The 14868-nt window shown below is 44.0% G+C and overlaps 1 protein-coding gene across 1 annotated transcript; it reads left to right on the top strand.

The window, feature by feature from the left end:
* Nucleotides 1–14232, top strand: LOC115207642 (scm-like with four MBT domains protein 1). Its single transcript, XM_029774935.1, has 21 exons — nucleotides 1–103; nucleotides 2863–2920; nucleotides 3038–3132; nucleotides 3238–3481; nucleotides 3671–3759; nucleotides 3934–4186; nucleotides 4328–4425; nucleotides 4593–4694; nucleotides 5177–5336; nucleotides 5443–5525; nucleotides 5645–5771; nucleotides 6011–6124; nucleotides 6296–6338; nucleotides 6466–6533; nucleotides 6632–6771; nucleotides 8300–8409; nucleotides 8586–8761; nucleotides 10599–10777; nucleotides 10852–11073; nucleotides 11584–11712; nucleotides 13116–14232. Exons 2-21 carry the CDS (start codon nucleotides 2896–2898, stop codon nucleotides 13254–13256), a joined length of 2598 nt encoding a protein of 865 aa, XP_029630795.1. The 5' UTR covers nucleotides 1–103; nucleotides 2863–2895; the 3' UTR covers nucleotides 13257–14232.
* The last annotated feature ends 636 nt before the right edge of the window (nucleotides 14233–14868 follow it).

The raw sequence follows: 14868 nt of genomic DNA, 5'->3' as shown, positions 1-14868 counted from the left end.
GCAGAACATGCGCAGTGGCAGTTTGTGCCATATTGGAATGAGGTCGTGAACGACTAGGCGGAAAGAGACGGCATCTAAAACCGACTTGAAAAACTATTTACTGGTAAGAATCAGATTATGTAACCAAATACTCACATACTATATTTTGTTTATTACGAGCTTAATATGATATAATGCATTTTGATGCTGTCTGCGTCTTTTTTCCCGTCTCTAAAAAAGATGACTCGGGCTCGGTCGAGTGCAAGCGCCCTTATTGCTCGCTACAGTGTAGCTAGCCTATTGCTCAAGCCATGACGTTCCAGTAACTTGACTTGGTCACAGACGTTTTTAGCATGTGCCGAATCAGCCGCATTCGACTTGGTGCATTTGGCATCAGAACTGACCTATATGGAATAAACACAGAGGCTATGAAATGTATGTTCTTTCTTGCATTCTGTGTCCTTCTCTTTATTGCACGTTCCAGTGTGAAAGTTGGATCATCGGCGCTCGTGCCTGTGCAAAGCTATTGCGTTAATAGCTTGAAAATTATTGAAGGCGTCTATTGAGAATTCCCCGAGAATGTTGTTACTGAACTTAATCCATTTATCGCTCTTATATAATAAAGGTTGCAAGATTTATAATAGACGACTCTGGTGTATTTGACTTTAAATCAAATAGGCCTAGGAATCCTTTAGATTTCATTTTAATTTTATTTCATTGTTGTTGTATGCCTAACAGATAAATTATGCTATAAACATTGCCATTTACACGTAGGCTAATCTAAGCACTAAACTGCCTATTTCTCACAACTATAACTCCAACTTTCCAGTTATGCAACTTGAGTGATCGCAGCAACATTGTTTCAATTGACCTTTGCTATAAACTGCAACATTGTTTCAATTGATGTGCCATATAGCCTAAAATGCAACATTGTTTTATTTGACTTGCCGATGAAATATCAATATGAAGGGGTTTTTTTGCATAAAAATGTGATTTCCACTTCTGCCGGCCAAGCTCTTCTATGGGCATTAACACGAAAAATCCAGTTCAAAATGGGGGCAACAACTGTCTTCTGACGTGCGAGGGGCACTCGGGCACCCCAGTTACATTAGGCCACTATTTGACAATGGCAACATACAACACTGAAATACAATCTCTCAAATAACAAGGAGCCTATGTGTAAGCTAATTGCTGACAATAAGGATTCATAAACACATCGTGTAGGCTAATATTGTTGTAAACTTGTTATACTTGATGAAAATACTCCCATTAGTCTAAGGTTATTCTTGACATAAACCCATGTCATCAACAGACTTCACTTTCGTTCACAGTACATTTCTCAAACCCTTGTGTGTCCAATCAATGCATTTCTCTAACTTGCATTTCCTGCCCAGCGACCACTCAGTGTGACTCAGAGGACTTAATTCAGTCAATGGCATGTTAAGCACTGATCATATGATCCAATAACTGCTAGGAGGCGGTTGTAAAGATCAGCGTGTGTTAGTGTATGCATTCTAGTTTCTCTTTCAGGGTGAGTCAGTGTACATTCTGGTAGAGAGAGTCAGGCAGTCAGTCTGCTGGTGGTGTGTGTGAGTACTGGGTAGGCCTCTATTAAACGATGGGGAAGTTGTTAGTTTTCCTGTTCACTTTGGTGATTAAGTAACAGTTTGTTTAACAGAATGACCTGTGAATTCCCTGAAATTTCAGCATCAAGAAATGATTTCTCATCCTCCTCTCCTCTCTTCTTCTCAGCTTCATTCAGACTTGTGTATATGTCATATTGAAATAATGAGAAAAAAACTTGCTGACATTTTCAAGCATTCTTTTTCTTTCAATCAACAACTTTGAGAATATTTTTTGGGAGATAATCAGTTATTATAAGGCAGCCGAACACTGAGGGCTGGCTCTTTGTCAATAGCTAAATGGCTCTGCTGCTCTTTTCATCCTCTCTAGTGTTTGAGACGTGTGTGACCTCAAGCACAATGAGGCCCTCAGCTGGATAGCTGTGTGTGTGTGTGTGTGTGTGTGTGTGTGTGTGTGTGTGTGTGTGTGTGTGTGTGTGTGTGTGTGTGTGTGTGTGTGTGTGTGTGTGTGTGTGTGTGTGTGTGTGTGTGTGTGTTTGTGTGTGTGTGTGTGTGTGTGTGTGTGGGCAGCAGGGTCGTGGGTGAAGGGCTCATCCTGGGTTATGTGGGTCGTGGTGTCCGGGCCGTGGTCAGGGAGACCCTGTCTGATGGCTGTCTCCTCTTTAATAGAGACATCAGACATGACAAAGACAGGCCTGACAGCCCTGCTGAATGGAGCAGCACTGTCAGAGCAGCTATCCTTCGCATCCTTTACACAAACCTCTCAGCTATTGTCATCTCTAATGCTCTCTCATGCCCAGTATATAAATGCTATTTCTCTTGTTGTGTTTAGTTAGTTCATCCGCTTTGTTCTCACAGAGTGGCTATCGGCCTACAGCTCAACTTTGTTTCAAAGTTGTGGTCTGTTTGAGATATCTCATTTAGCATTTAAAAAATGATTAAATCCTCTCTCATACTTTTAGCAACTTAGCAAGGTCATTTTGTATTAGCAAGGTCATTTTGTATTTGCAAGGTCATTTTGTATTTTCAAAACACGTACCTAAATATTCTCTGTTTCACTCTTCTCTCACGCAGACTAACTAAACTTTGTTTATGCTTCCATTTGCTAAGCCGCCCTCCCCATCCCAAATACAAAATGTAAGCACCGGACACATTCAAATGACGTCCCTAAGACCACCTATGCCACTTTTACCAACAGCCTACTATGCTTTCTTGCTCTCCTGGTTTTGGCTGTCAAACAGATTTAAAGAATGATGTCCATCTTTTCTAGATAATAATCTGTCTCTCCTTTCTTCCCCAGAGCTTCTAGACTTGGTCGGTAGTAGGAGCCAACATGAGTCATGAGTTGCTGGAGTCCGGTGAGTAACAACATGGACCTGCAGCTTTGTTACTGGTGGAGAGGGCTTTTTGACACAAATAACAGAATTAACCGGTGTGTGTGTATGCGTGTGCGTATTTGTGTGTGTGTGTTGCAGATGGAGACTCTAGTCAGGATGTGTCTGACTTTAACTGGGATGACTATTTGGAGGAGAACGGGGCAGTGTCTGTGCCCCACCATGCCTTCAAACACGTAAGTACTGAGACTATTTACACTCCTAATAACCACACACAATACTCATACAATGTTGACCAATAGTTCACCTTATAAGAGCTTTTCATATATCATTCTCTCCAGGTGGACCAGGGCTTGCAGACGGGTCTGACTCCAGGTATGAAGCTGGAGGTGTGTGTCCGTTCAGAGACTGACCAACCCTACTGGGTGGCCACCATCATCACCACCTGTGGCCAGCTGCTCCTCCTGCGATACGAAGGTTACCACGACGACCGCCGTGCTGACTTCTGGTGTGACATCATGACGGCTGACCTCCACCCCCTGGGCTGGAGCCTGGAGCAGGGCAAACCCATGAGACCCCCCGAGGGTGAGGGAGCTAGGACTGGGGAGGGAACTCACTGGGATGGCTGTTGTGAATGACCTCTTCCACGCCCAACTAGTTGTATGAGGGTTATTACGGGGTTATTACAATGAAATCTAGACCTGAGTTTTTCAAAGACATTTCCCAAGCTTGTTTTTATATTCCGTAACCATGTCTCTCCATCGCCCCCCTCAGGTGTGAGAGAGAAGCAACCAGACTGGGAGGGCGTCCTGGAGAAAGCCCTAGCTGAGAAGTGCAGTGCACCTGCCAACCTGCTGGAAGGGGTGAGAGGGGCTCAGTTATAAACTGGAACAACTGGGAATGTATGCCAGATAAGCAAGGTTTTTGAACTCACTTTGTATCAGTAAGGGTATTGCTGAGTGTAATCCAGCATGTCCTTACTTGTGTGTGTGTGCCCATGCGCTTACGCGTATGTGCTCATGTGTGTGTGTCTATAGCCCCAGCGTGGTAAGGACCCGGTGGACCTGCTGTCTCCAGGCTGCAGTGTGGAGCTGCAGGACAGTGTTGACCCTGGGGTGGCGTGGAGCGCTGAGGTGGAGGAGAACATGGGTGGCAGGCTGAGACTACGCCTAGCAGGCACAGAGAGACTCCCTGATACACAGTCCGCCCTCTGGCTCTACTACCTGCACCCCCACCTCCACCCACCTGGCTGGGCCAAAGAGCACGGCTGCACCCTCAGGCCTCCTTCAGGTAAACTGCTCTTTTCAGAAAGATCCTGGGTGAATTCAGTTTCAAGATGCAAAAAGCTAAATATGATTCATGAATAAATCTGAGGTTGTGTTTTTTTTACTGTTTAATATGATAATTTGTGTGTGTGGTTGCTTGTTTCAGCCCTGGTCCACCTGCACCCGGAGGAGGAGTGGGAGGAGGTCAGACAGAGGATCAGTAATCAGCCTCATGATGAGGCCCTCTCTGAAGAGTTCTATAAGGTAAAGGCACTACCAAGCAGTATGTACTAGCACTACAAGGGTCTGTGGAATACCAGTGCAATATTGATCGAATGAGCCATCACTGTGTGTGTGTGTGTGTGTGTGTGTGTGTGTGTGTGTGTGTGTGTGTGTGTGTGTGTGTGTGTGTGTGTGTGTGTGTGCTTCAGGACCGGCCTGCCATTGCTGCCCACTGCTTCACTGAGGGGATGAAACTGGAGGCCGTTGACCCTGCATCCCCTTTCTGCATCAGTCCTGCCACCGTTATCAAGGTGACAACCTCTTTACTGGCCCAGTCTCACCTCCGGCTCCTAGAATTGTCGGTATACGTTCTTCTCGGACCAGACATGATTAATATGACTGGGTTGGATGATGGCAGTACAGTAGGGAAGGCACTCCAGCTCACCCAACAGTTTCAGCTATATTGTTGTTGCATATTCAGTCCACTCAGATCAGTGGTCACCTCAGGGCTAGGAGAGTAGAGATTTGCCAAGATAAATCCTGACATAGTACCCATGTAAACTCTGGGAGCCTACCCACCAAGTAGAAATTGAAGTCATTAAGATACAGTATGGTAGTGTATGTGAGGCTAGCTTTGGGTGTGATATGCTTATGGAACAAGGGTAGGGTAAATACTGCATAGAGCAGACATGACCCACTGGGCACACACTGGTTAAACTAACGTGGAATAGAAGTTGATTTGATGTCTGTGCCAGAGGGGAGTGTGATGTGATACCTTACCTCTCCTCTTCAGGTGTTCAGTGACGAGTGCTTCCTAGTAAAGATGGACAGTCTCCGTGGTGATGATTCGGGGGCAGAGGGCGTTGGGTCCTTCCTGTGTCACAGGGACAGTCCTGGGATCTTTCCTGCCCAGTGGAGCCTTAAGAACGGTCTCCCGCTCAGCCCCCCTCCAGGTGATGAAACACTAGTAACATTTACAGAGCTACTTTTAAAAATGTGCTCAGTTATTATTTTTTAGGATTTATCTAATTGTATTGTCGTCTCTCTCCGGTTGTGTAGGGTACCAGGGGCAGGACTTTGACTGGGCAGACTACCTGAAACAGTGTGAGGCCGAGGCAGCACCACAACACTGCTTCCCCACAGTGAGTCAAGCTCTGTCTTACATAGAGCAATGCATGTTATATAACATGAGTGTATAACATGGGTGAACAGGGAACATGAATAATCCCTCTCTCCTGATGTATCCCTGTCTACCTCTCAGGAACAGTCTGATCACAGCTTTAAAGAGGCCATGAAGTTGGAGGCGGTCAACCCACTCTCACCTGAGCACATTCACGTGGCAACGGTAACCAAGGTCAAAGGGCAACATATTTGGCTTGGCCTGGAAGGTGAGAACCTGTAGCTACACATCTTGGCCCAGCGTTGTCCGGGTTAGGCCGTCATTGTAAATAAGAATTTGTTCTTAACTGACTTGCCTAGTTAAATAAAGGTGAAATAATCCTATCTGGGCCCTGCGTTTTTCAATCTTAGCCTGGGACCATTTGAGTGTGGGCTTGTGCACACTGATGGTATTAATATTAGATAATGAATTAGTTCTGTGGGCCTAAATAAGTCTCTTTGTGTCTAGGGCTGAAACAGGCTATACCAGAGCTGATAGCTCATGTGGACTCGTTGGATATCTTCCCTGTCAGCTGGTGTGAGACCAACGGTTACCCCCTGCTGTACCCCATCAAACCCAAAGGTGGTTGTCCCAAAATAAGATAACTTTATGTCCCTCTCTCTAATTTGAAGGGGAGCCACTAGCATGCCACAATAAACATGGAAGTTTTAACCATCGTAGTCTCCGTATTTGACAGTACTCTGTATAGTTTCAGTAGAGTTTTATTAATGGTGAGTATACATTGTCTTACAGTTGAAAAGCAGAGGAGGATTGCTGTGGTGCAGCCTGAGAAACAGTAAGTAGGCCTATGGGAAAGGAAGGAATCTATCATTGGCTGGTAATGGGTTGTTTGTCCACTTTTGATTGGTTAACACTCCAGTCCCATGCACTTTGACCCCTAACCTGTATCTTTGTCCCTATAGCCGAGCACCACCCAAATCCACAACACCTGACACACTCAGGCTGCAGATGGCCAGCCAATCAGAGACTGGTGAGTGTTTCTCATGTAGACATTCCGGAGAAATACATTATTAGGGTTTCTGACATGAGGCACAGCTCTTACGTTGTGTGTGATGTGTTTGTGTACAGGACAGGGGAACGGAAAGTACTGCTGTCCCAAGATTTTCTTCAACCACCGCTGCTTCTCTGGCCCCTACCTGAACAAGGGCCGCATCGCTGAGCTGCCCCAGTGTGTTGGCCCTGGCAACTGTGTCCTGGTTCTCAAAGAGGTGAGGAGCACCTGGGTGGGATTGGAACAAACATACTACATTATGTTAGGGCTGTGGTAGTCATGACATTTTGTCCGCCAGTAACTGTCATGCAAATGCCTGTTGTTCTTACGTTAATTGACCGTTAATTAACATAAACACCTTAAGCATCTCCCGGATTCCACACTTACAAGCTGCTGATGCGGGCATTTGGAACATCTAGGCCTACATTTTAAAAAGTCAAAAGGAGTGGCTGTTGTGTTGAGCGTAAAAGTGATCATTTGAAACAGGTCCTATAGGCTACACTTAATTTAGAGTTAATTGGTAACTTTAGTTGTGATAGGTATACAAACCATACATATAAAAACATATGGGCATGAAACGACTCTATATTGATGATTTGGAAAAAGTTGGCAAAAAAGGCATGCGCTCTAATCCCTGCGCTTCCCGCAGAGAGAGAGAGAGAGAGAGAGAGAGAGAGAGAGAGAGAGAGAGAATTGCATTGCTGCTCTGCTTGTGTATCAAGCAAGTTGGGAGATATCTAATCAGTGGAAGATGGAATTAAAATGACAGAATTAAAAGTGAAATGAGAAGGAAAGGCTACAACGACCAAAAGCCAACAAGTAGGCTGCTATTTCTAATCTGAATGGAGTTGTTGTTATTTGTAGGCTAACTGTAGGACGGTGAGAAGCGCAGTAGCGTTATGGCTAGCCTCAATTAGCCTCGTTAGCTTGCTTCTCTCAGTTTGATGCAGTCAAGGCAGATAGGCTACTATGCAATCGGATGGGTGATAAATAACTAGCAAAAAGTTAGTCTGCTAGCACGAGTGGTTGCTGTCTCTTTCTCCCTCTGTACCAGCTCCCGGGGCTCCAAGCCTCCGGTGGTCCGAGCCTCCGGTGGTCCGAGCCTCCGGTGGTCCGAGCCTCCGGTGGTCCGAGCCTGCTGCGTCTTACTCACACACCGCACAGCCCCTCCCTTGCTCCATAGTAGTTAGAGCTGCTTGCTCTGTGCCTCTCTCTCTCCCTTTCTCCCTAGCGCCGGTTAATAAAGTAGCAAAATAAATGGCTTTTCTGATCGTTGTCTTTAGGTCAGTTCGGAATGTGTTTTAAAAATGTAATGATGCATATTGGGTCCAGGGCTTTCCCGTGTCCATTTCAGAACAGGACCTCTAACTCCCATCACCATTTGTCGTCATCATTCAGATTATTCAAATTCAATTATAAAGTGTTTAGAAACTAATTAGAGGGACTATAGAGCGCTGAGTACCAGGCCATTAGTGAGGGCCGTAGGCTACCCATAAGCGACCAACGGTCACAGGTAATTTGACTGTGGTCATGACTCGTCACCCCGTGTGGTGGTAATACGGTCACTATGATGTAATAACTGTATTACACTGTACTAAAAAGTCAACTAAACTACTCAAATCTCCAGTTGGTAATAGGGCAAATGTTGCTATCCCAGAGATCACTCCTGACTTCCCACATAGACTGGGAACAGTATCCATGCTAAGCCCTTTATGTCTCTCTCCATCTCCCTGTGTCCTGTCCAGGTGTTGACTCTGTTGATCAACTCAGCCTACAAGCCCAGCCGGGTGCTCAGGGAGCTGCAGCTGGACCAGGAGGACCGCTGGCACGGCCATGGAGAGACGCTCAAAGCCAAGTGAGGAACGCATGCTCTATCATAACGTCATTACAATCACCAAATGCACTTTCTACATAGATTCAATCTAAACTTTTCTGCTCATGTTTGTGGTTGAGTTGATGATTGAAGTGTGTATTGGGATTGGCTAAGCTGTTCTAGCATTGCTAACCTGAGGATCTGTTCTTGACCGGCAGGTACAAGGGAAAGAGTTACCGGGCTACGGTGGAGATAGTGCGTACAGCAGATTGTGTGGCGGAATTCTGTAGGAAGACCTGCATCAAGCTGGAGTGTTGCCCAAACCTGTTTGGACCTCGCATGGTTCTGGAGCGCTGCTCAGAGAACTGCTCTGTGCTCACCAAGACCAAATACAGTATGTGTGACCTACTCAATTGCTCTAAATCAAATACATATGAGTAAAACCTGGTGTTCAGAAATCAGGTGTTATGGAGATAAAGAGGCACTCAATGCTGATATGTAAGTGGGGGGGGATCAACAAATAGGGGACGCAGTGTCTGTTTTATGTGTATTTCGTTATGCACCTACAGTGCATTTGGAAAGTATTCAGACCCCTTGACTTTTTCCACATTTTGTTACGTTGCAGCCTTATTCTAAAATTGATTAAAATGTATCAGTCTACACACAATACTCCGTAATGACAAAGCGAAAACAGGTTTTTAACTGTAAAAAAAAAGTATTACAAATAAAAAACAGACATACCTTATTTACATAAATATTCTGACCCTTTGCTATGAGATTCTAAATTGAGCTCTGGTGCATCCTGTTTCCATTGATCATCCTTGTGATGTTTCTACAACTTGATTGGAGTCCACCTGTTGTAAATTCAATTGATTGGACATGATTTGGAAAGGCACACACCTGTCTATATTTAGTCCCACAGTTGACAGTGCATGTCAGAGAAAAAACCAAGCCATGAGGTCGAAGGAATTGTCCGTAGAGCTCTGAGACAGGATTGTGTCGAGGCACAGATATGGGGAAGGGTACCAAAAACCTGCTGCAGCATTGAACATCCCCAACAAGACAGTGGCCTCCATCATTCTTAAATGGAAGAAGTTTGGAACCACCAAGACTCTTCCTAGAGCAGGCCACCCGGCCAACTGAACAATCAGAGGAGAAGGGCCATGGTCAGGGAGGTAACCAAGAACCCGATGGTCACTCTGACAGAGTGCCAGCGTTCCTCTGTGGAGATAGGAGAATCTTCCAGAAGGACAACCATCTCTGCAGCACTCCACCAATCAGGCCTTTAGTGGCCAGACGGAAGACACTCCTCAGTAAAAGACCCATGACAGCCCACTTGTAGTTTGCCAAGAGGCAACTAAAGGACACTCAGACTATGAGAAACAAGATTCTCTGGTCTGATGAAACCAAGATTGAACTCTTTGGCCTGAATGCCAAGCGCCACGTCTGGAGGAAACCTGGCACCATCCCTACGGTGAAGCATGGTGGTGGCAGCATTATGCTGTGGGGATGTTTTTCAGCGGCAAGGACTGGGAGACTAGTCAGAATCGAGAGAAATATGAACAGAGCAAAGTACAGAGAGATCCTTGATGAAAAACTCTGCCAGAGCACTCAGGACTTCAGACTTGGGTGAAGGTTCACCTTCCAACAGGACAACAGCCCTAAGCACACAGCCAAGACCACACCGGAATGGCTTCGGGACAAGTCTCTAAATGTCCTTGAGTGGCCCAGCCAGAGCTTTGACTTGAACAATTCTGGAGAGACCTGAAAATAGCTGTGCAGCGACGCTCCCCATCCAACCTGATGGAGCTTGAGAGGATCTGCAGAGAAGAATGGGAAAAACTCCCCAAATACAGGTGTGCCAAGCTTGTCGCGTCATACCCAAGAAGAATCGAGGATGTAATCGCTGCAAAAGGTGCTTCAACAAAGCACTGAGTAGAGGTTCTGAATATTTATATAAATGTGATATTTCCGTTTCTTTTTTATATATATAAATTTGCAAAAATGTCTAAACAGTTTTTGCTTTGTCATTATAGGGTATTGTGTGTAGATTTATGTGGGGGGGAAAAAACAATTTATTATGTTTTAGAATAAGGCAGTAACGCAACAAAATGTGTAAAAAGTCAATGGGTCTGAATACTTTCCAAATGCCCTGTGTATGTCAATGATAAAGCATTGGATGCATAATGCTCAGGAGGACTGAGATTGGAGTATTGATGTGTTCTCTGCAGCTTATTACTATGGTAAGAAGAAATGTAAACGAGTGGGCCGCCCACCAGGGGGGCATTCTAACCTAGAAGGAGGGGTGAAGAGAAGAGGTAGAAGGAGGAAGAGGAGAAAGCAACTATTTGTCCATAAGAAGAGACGCTCCTCAGCCTCACTAGACAACACACCTGCCGGTTCACCACAGGTAACAGACACACTCGCACACACACACTCACATCCAGATATCTTTAAACTGAACCATCCCTTTCTCTAACACAGGGCAGTGGAGAGGAGGAGGATCTGGATGATGAGAACTCTCTGAGTGACGATACTGGCTCTGAGCTCCAGGATGATCAGGACGATTCAGAATATTCCATTGGGAAGTCTCAACCACCCACCCCATCCCCCTCTCCTCCTGCAACGCCCAGACCAACCCGAAAACGCAGGAAACCTCGCTCCCCATCTTACTCTGATGATGAGAACCACCCACCTTCACCAAAGGTAGACTACTGTGCCTTGACTTTTTGTTTGTTCACTGTGAATAGACGGTTAGGTGTTTAGCAACAAAACCGATGCGTGCGCAACTATGGGGCAAAACTGACAGTTTGGCTTAGATTGTTGATAACATGCTAACTATATTTTGTTTCCAATGTTTATTGAAAACATAAATACATTTGCACAATGAGAGCACTTGTTGTCCCTCAAATACATTGTTACAGTTGTTGGTTAGCTAGCTAGCAAGTTTTAGCCATATTAGCATAGACATCAGTCAAAACACCTCAAAACAAGGCATGGTATCAAAAACAAGATCAAACTAGCTGAAACGAGCCACCTACGATTCCGCACATGGCAGCTTCTTGTCATTGTTGCTAGCTAAATGGCCACCCAGAATCACATCACACAACCTTCTGCCCCATTGAAGTGTGCGCATTGCTTTATGTGACTTTGTCAGCCAACCCGTCTCTATATATAGTATGATGAATTAATGAACTGCATCTCTGTGTTCTGCAGAGCTCGAGAGGTGAGGCTCCCCAGAAACTGTGTTTGGACACCAGTCCCCTGGAGTGGAGTGTGACTGATGTGGTGTGTTTCATCAGGACCACCGACTGTGCTCCCCTGGCTCGCATCTTCCTGGATCAGGTAATAATCACACACACACACATATACGCACACACACAGAATCATTATCTTGACTGTTTAACAAGCAGTGCTTGTCTTGGGCCGGATCTGTCTGGAATGCCGTACCGGCACTTCTAATTTTGGGGGAATTGCGTACCGGCACCGTTAGAAAAACAAAGTAGCCTATCGCTGGCCCAGATTCACACACCAAGGCAAAAAGGTTGATCAAAGTGGAATGAAGGCTTAATCTTCATTGAATAGCAATGGAGAGAGAGCATTCATTTCCTGATTACTCTTTGTTCAAGTTTATTTGTCGCTAGTCTGTGAATCTGTGAGTGACAGTAGGCTGTTCAAGATTACGCAGATTGAAAATTAAGGTTTGTAAAGTCATGGAAATTAGTTTCATAATTGTTGTTTATGTAATTCATGAAAGCACACTTTTTAAAATATGATCAATCAATTAAAAAACGACACATCAGCCATTATCGGAATGACCCTTCAGTGCAGGTCTGTGGTGCTTTGTGTGTGCCAGTGCGAGTGGGCCGTTGCCCGAGGAGAGAGCGTGACATTTCAGCAGCAGGTAGAAAATAATGACAGACAGACTAATTAGAATTCAAAACATAACTTGTAGCAGTTATCTCGCTATTTAACTATAGCTAACTAAGCATTCATTTTGTTGTTTCCTTTCCACCGGCACTGTAGAGCCTAAATAAATCTGCGCAGTTGGAAAGCTGTGATTCTCCTCTATTAAATAGTAGCCATGTAATTGCGACAACTTAAAAAATATTTTAATAAAAGCCTAATTGACAAATAACTTGCTGTGCATAGATCTCCTCCAAAACATGAATATTTGAGCCTTATATATAAACTTGTCTAGTTAGATACCTTGTTTTGAAGTAGCCTACCTTATCCATTTGATCCCTGATTTATTGAATGAGGGAATCATTTTATAAAGACAAAAGTATTTGGTTGTAATGTTGAAAAAGCCAAGCCCGCACACCCAGGAGCTCTCCAGATGGAGGGTTGACCACATGTGACTAACATTGCAGTTCTATGTGGGGTCTAAGTGCCTTGATCAAGGGCACAACGACAGGAGGTGGTAGGTCTACATGGGATCAGACACAGCAGCTTTCCAGTGTCAATAATGCTTAACTTTTTCATGTAGGCTTTAATAATAGTAATACATATGTGGTTAAAAGTCATGGAGAAGTCATGGAAAATGTGTATAAACCATTAATGGTGAATAATCAGAGGTCTCTATAGTATAATGTAATTTGTGAATTTCGGTGAACGTAGTCTAATAGACCGACTTGGAAAAAGACAGCTCCTGCACTTCTTCCATCCCAAGTCAAGCACTGGTGTACAGTGTGGCCTAAATCCATGACTATTGTTGTCTAACCCCATGGCCGTGCTTGTGTTTTCAGGAGATTGATGGACAGGCTCTGCTTCTGCTCAACCTGCCCACACTGCAGGAGTGTATGGACCTGAAACTGGGACCAGCCATAAAGCTGTGTCACCATATCGAAAGGGTCAAACTGGAATTCTACCAGAAATTTGCTACATAGCTGAGGGTTCTGAATGAAATAAACATTACATACAGTCAGTAACATTAAATGACTCCATAACTGATTTCCAGCTGGACATCCTTTGGACCCTGCACCCACCAGTACAACAGCAGCAGTCATGCATGGACATCAGATGGATCAAGACTTTCATTTTTTCCTGTTTTTTATTGTGTAATGGTCAGAAAGGGTTCTGCCTCATTGTATTCTAGGTAAAGACACCTTAACATGGATATTCATGTTCAGGTTTATCTCACCCACCATATCAAAATTACTCCTGGTTTCATTTAATCAACTTGACAAGCGTTGACAATGCAAGGATTTAAGCACAAAGACAAATAAACCATGTACTTTATCACGGTATGTAAAGTGTACATAGCAGGGTGAATTTGTATATAGTGTACATATTTAAAAGTTCTTCTAGTGCAATAGGGTGATTAATGGTTATAGCCTGATTTTCTACTAAACGTATTTACTTTGAAAGTATCTGTGCAAAGGTCTTATTTCAAAATGTAGACATACATTTGAGATTGGAAACCCCACAGAAAGAGCAAAAACCACTGTTTGACAGCCTTTTCGTCTTCTCAGAGAGGGATTTTAACATCTAATCATATTGAAGACATTATCTAGGGCCTGTAGTAAAGCATTAAGGTGTAGGTGTTTTTGGAGCAAAATTCAAATAAGTATAAACCAAATATTGGGACCCTTTGTGACCCTTTATATATTTGTATAGTTTTCCCTTTTAACTACAACCATTGGTGGACTACTGTGTGCTTTATTTCCGGGAGCCATTCTAGCTGTCTTTGCTGTGTTTGTGTTTTATTTCCCCTAATTTACCTGTCTCTGCCATTGAGATCTATTACTCTTCCAGGAGATAAAACTGTGGAATTTATTCATTTGATTTTGTCTATATGTTTGTTGAATATGATTGCTATTTTAAGAGAATGTGGAATTAAAGCCTGAATCTCATCCCAATAGAGAGCAATAGTAATGGCCTCTTTTTGTAGGCACTAACTCTGCCATGGTTCATTGGACAAAACCTATGGGAAAATGACGTTTTTGTAGGGTTTTTAGATAAATGTCGAAAATAAGGTGTGTGGAAAACACAGACTTAGGTCTTATAGGTTTTGTTCTACGAGATAATCAGCTAACGTCACTTTCTGTGTATTTTGAGGCATGTGTGTAATAATTAAACACAAAGACTTCATAATTCATAAAGGTCATGTTAACTGACTGATATTATCTCATATAGAACAAAACATCTAAGATTTCCTAAGTCTGTGTTAAACCTCAGACAAAAGTATCGGTGTTTATCCCAAAACCCTATTCTTTCCCCATTCATTTCATTTCCCCCATGCGAATGGCAGAGGTAAATCATTTCCGGGCTTTCGGACTTGAAGCTGGCGAGCTCTATGAGTTCAACACGGTTCAAAATCTTTCCAAGCTACACTTCCCATGATACCGTTGTGTCACGTCGACCACATTAACCTTTACGTAATGTCAACATGAGTGGGCAGTCTGTGCGTATTCATTAGTCCAAACAGTTGCGTTTTGCAACGAAAACGAGAGTTTCTATTGGACAAATTAAGGTAAGTCCCGCCCCGTTTTGTTCTAT

The sequence above is a fragment of the Salmo trutta genome, chromosome 14 (genome assembly GCF_901001165.1).
Source record: "Salmo trutta chromosome 14, fSalTru1.1, whole genome shotgun sequence".
Classification (NCBI taxonomy): Eukaryota; Metazoa; Chordata; class Actinopteri; order Salmoniformes; family Salmonidae; genus Salmo; species Salmo trutta.
Note: the sequence above shows the minus strand (reverse complement) of the source record. Positions and strands in the feature narration are given on the sequence as shown.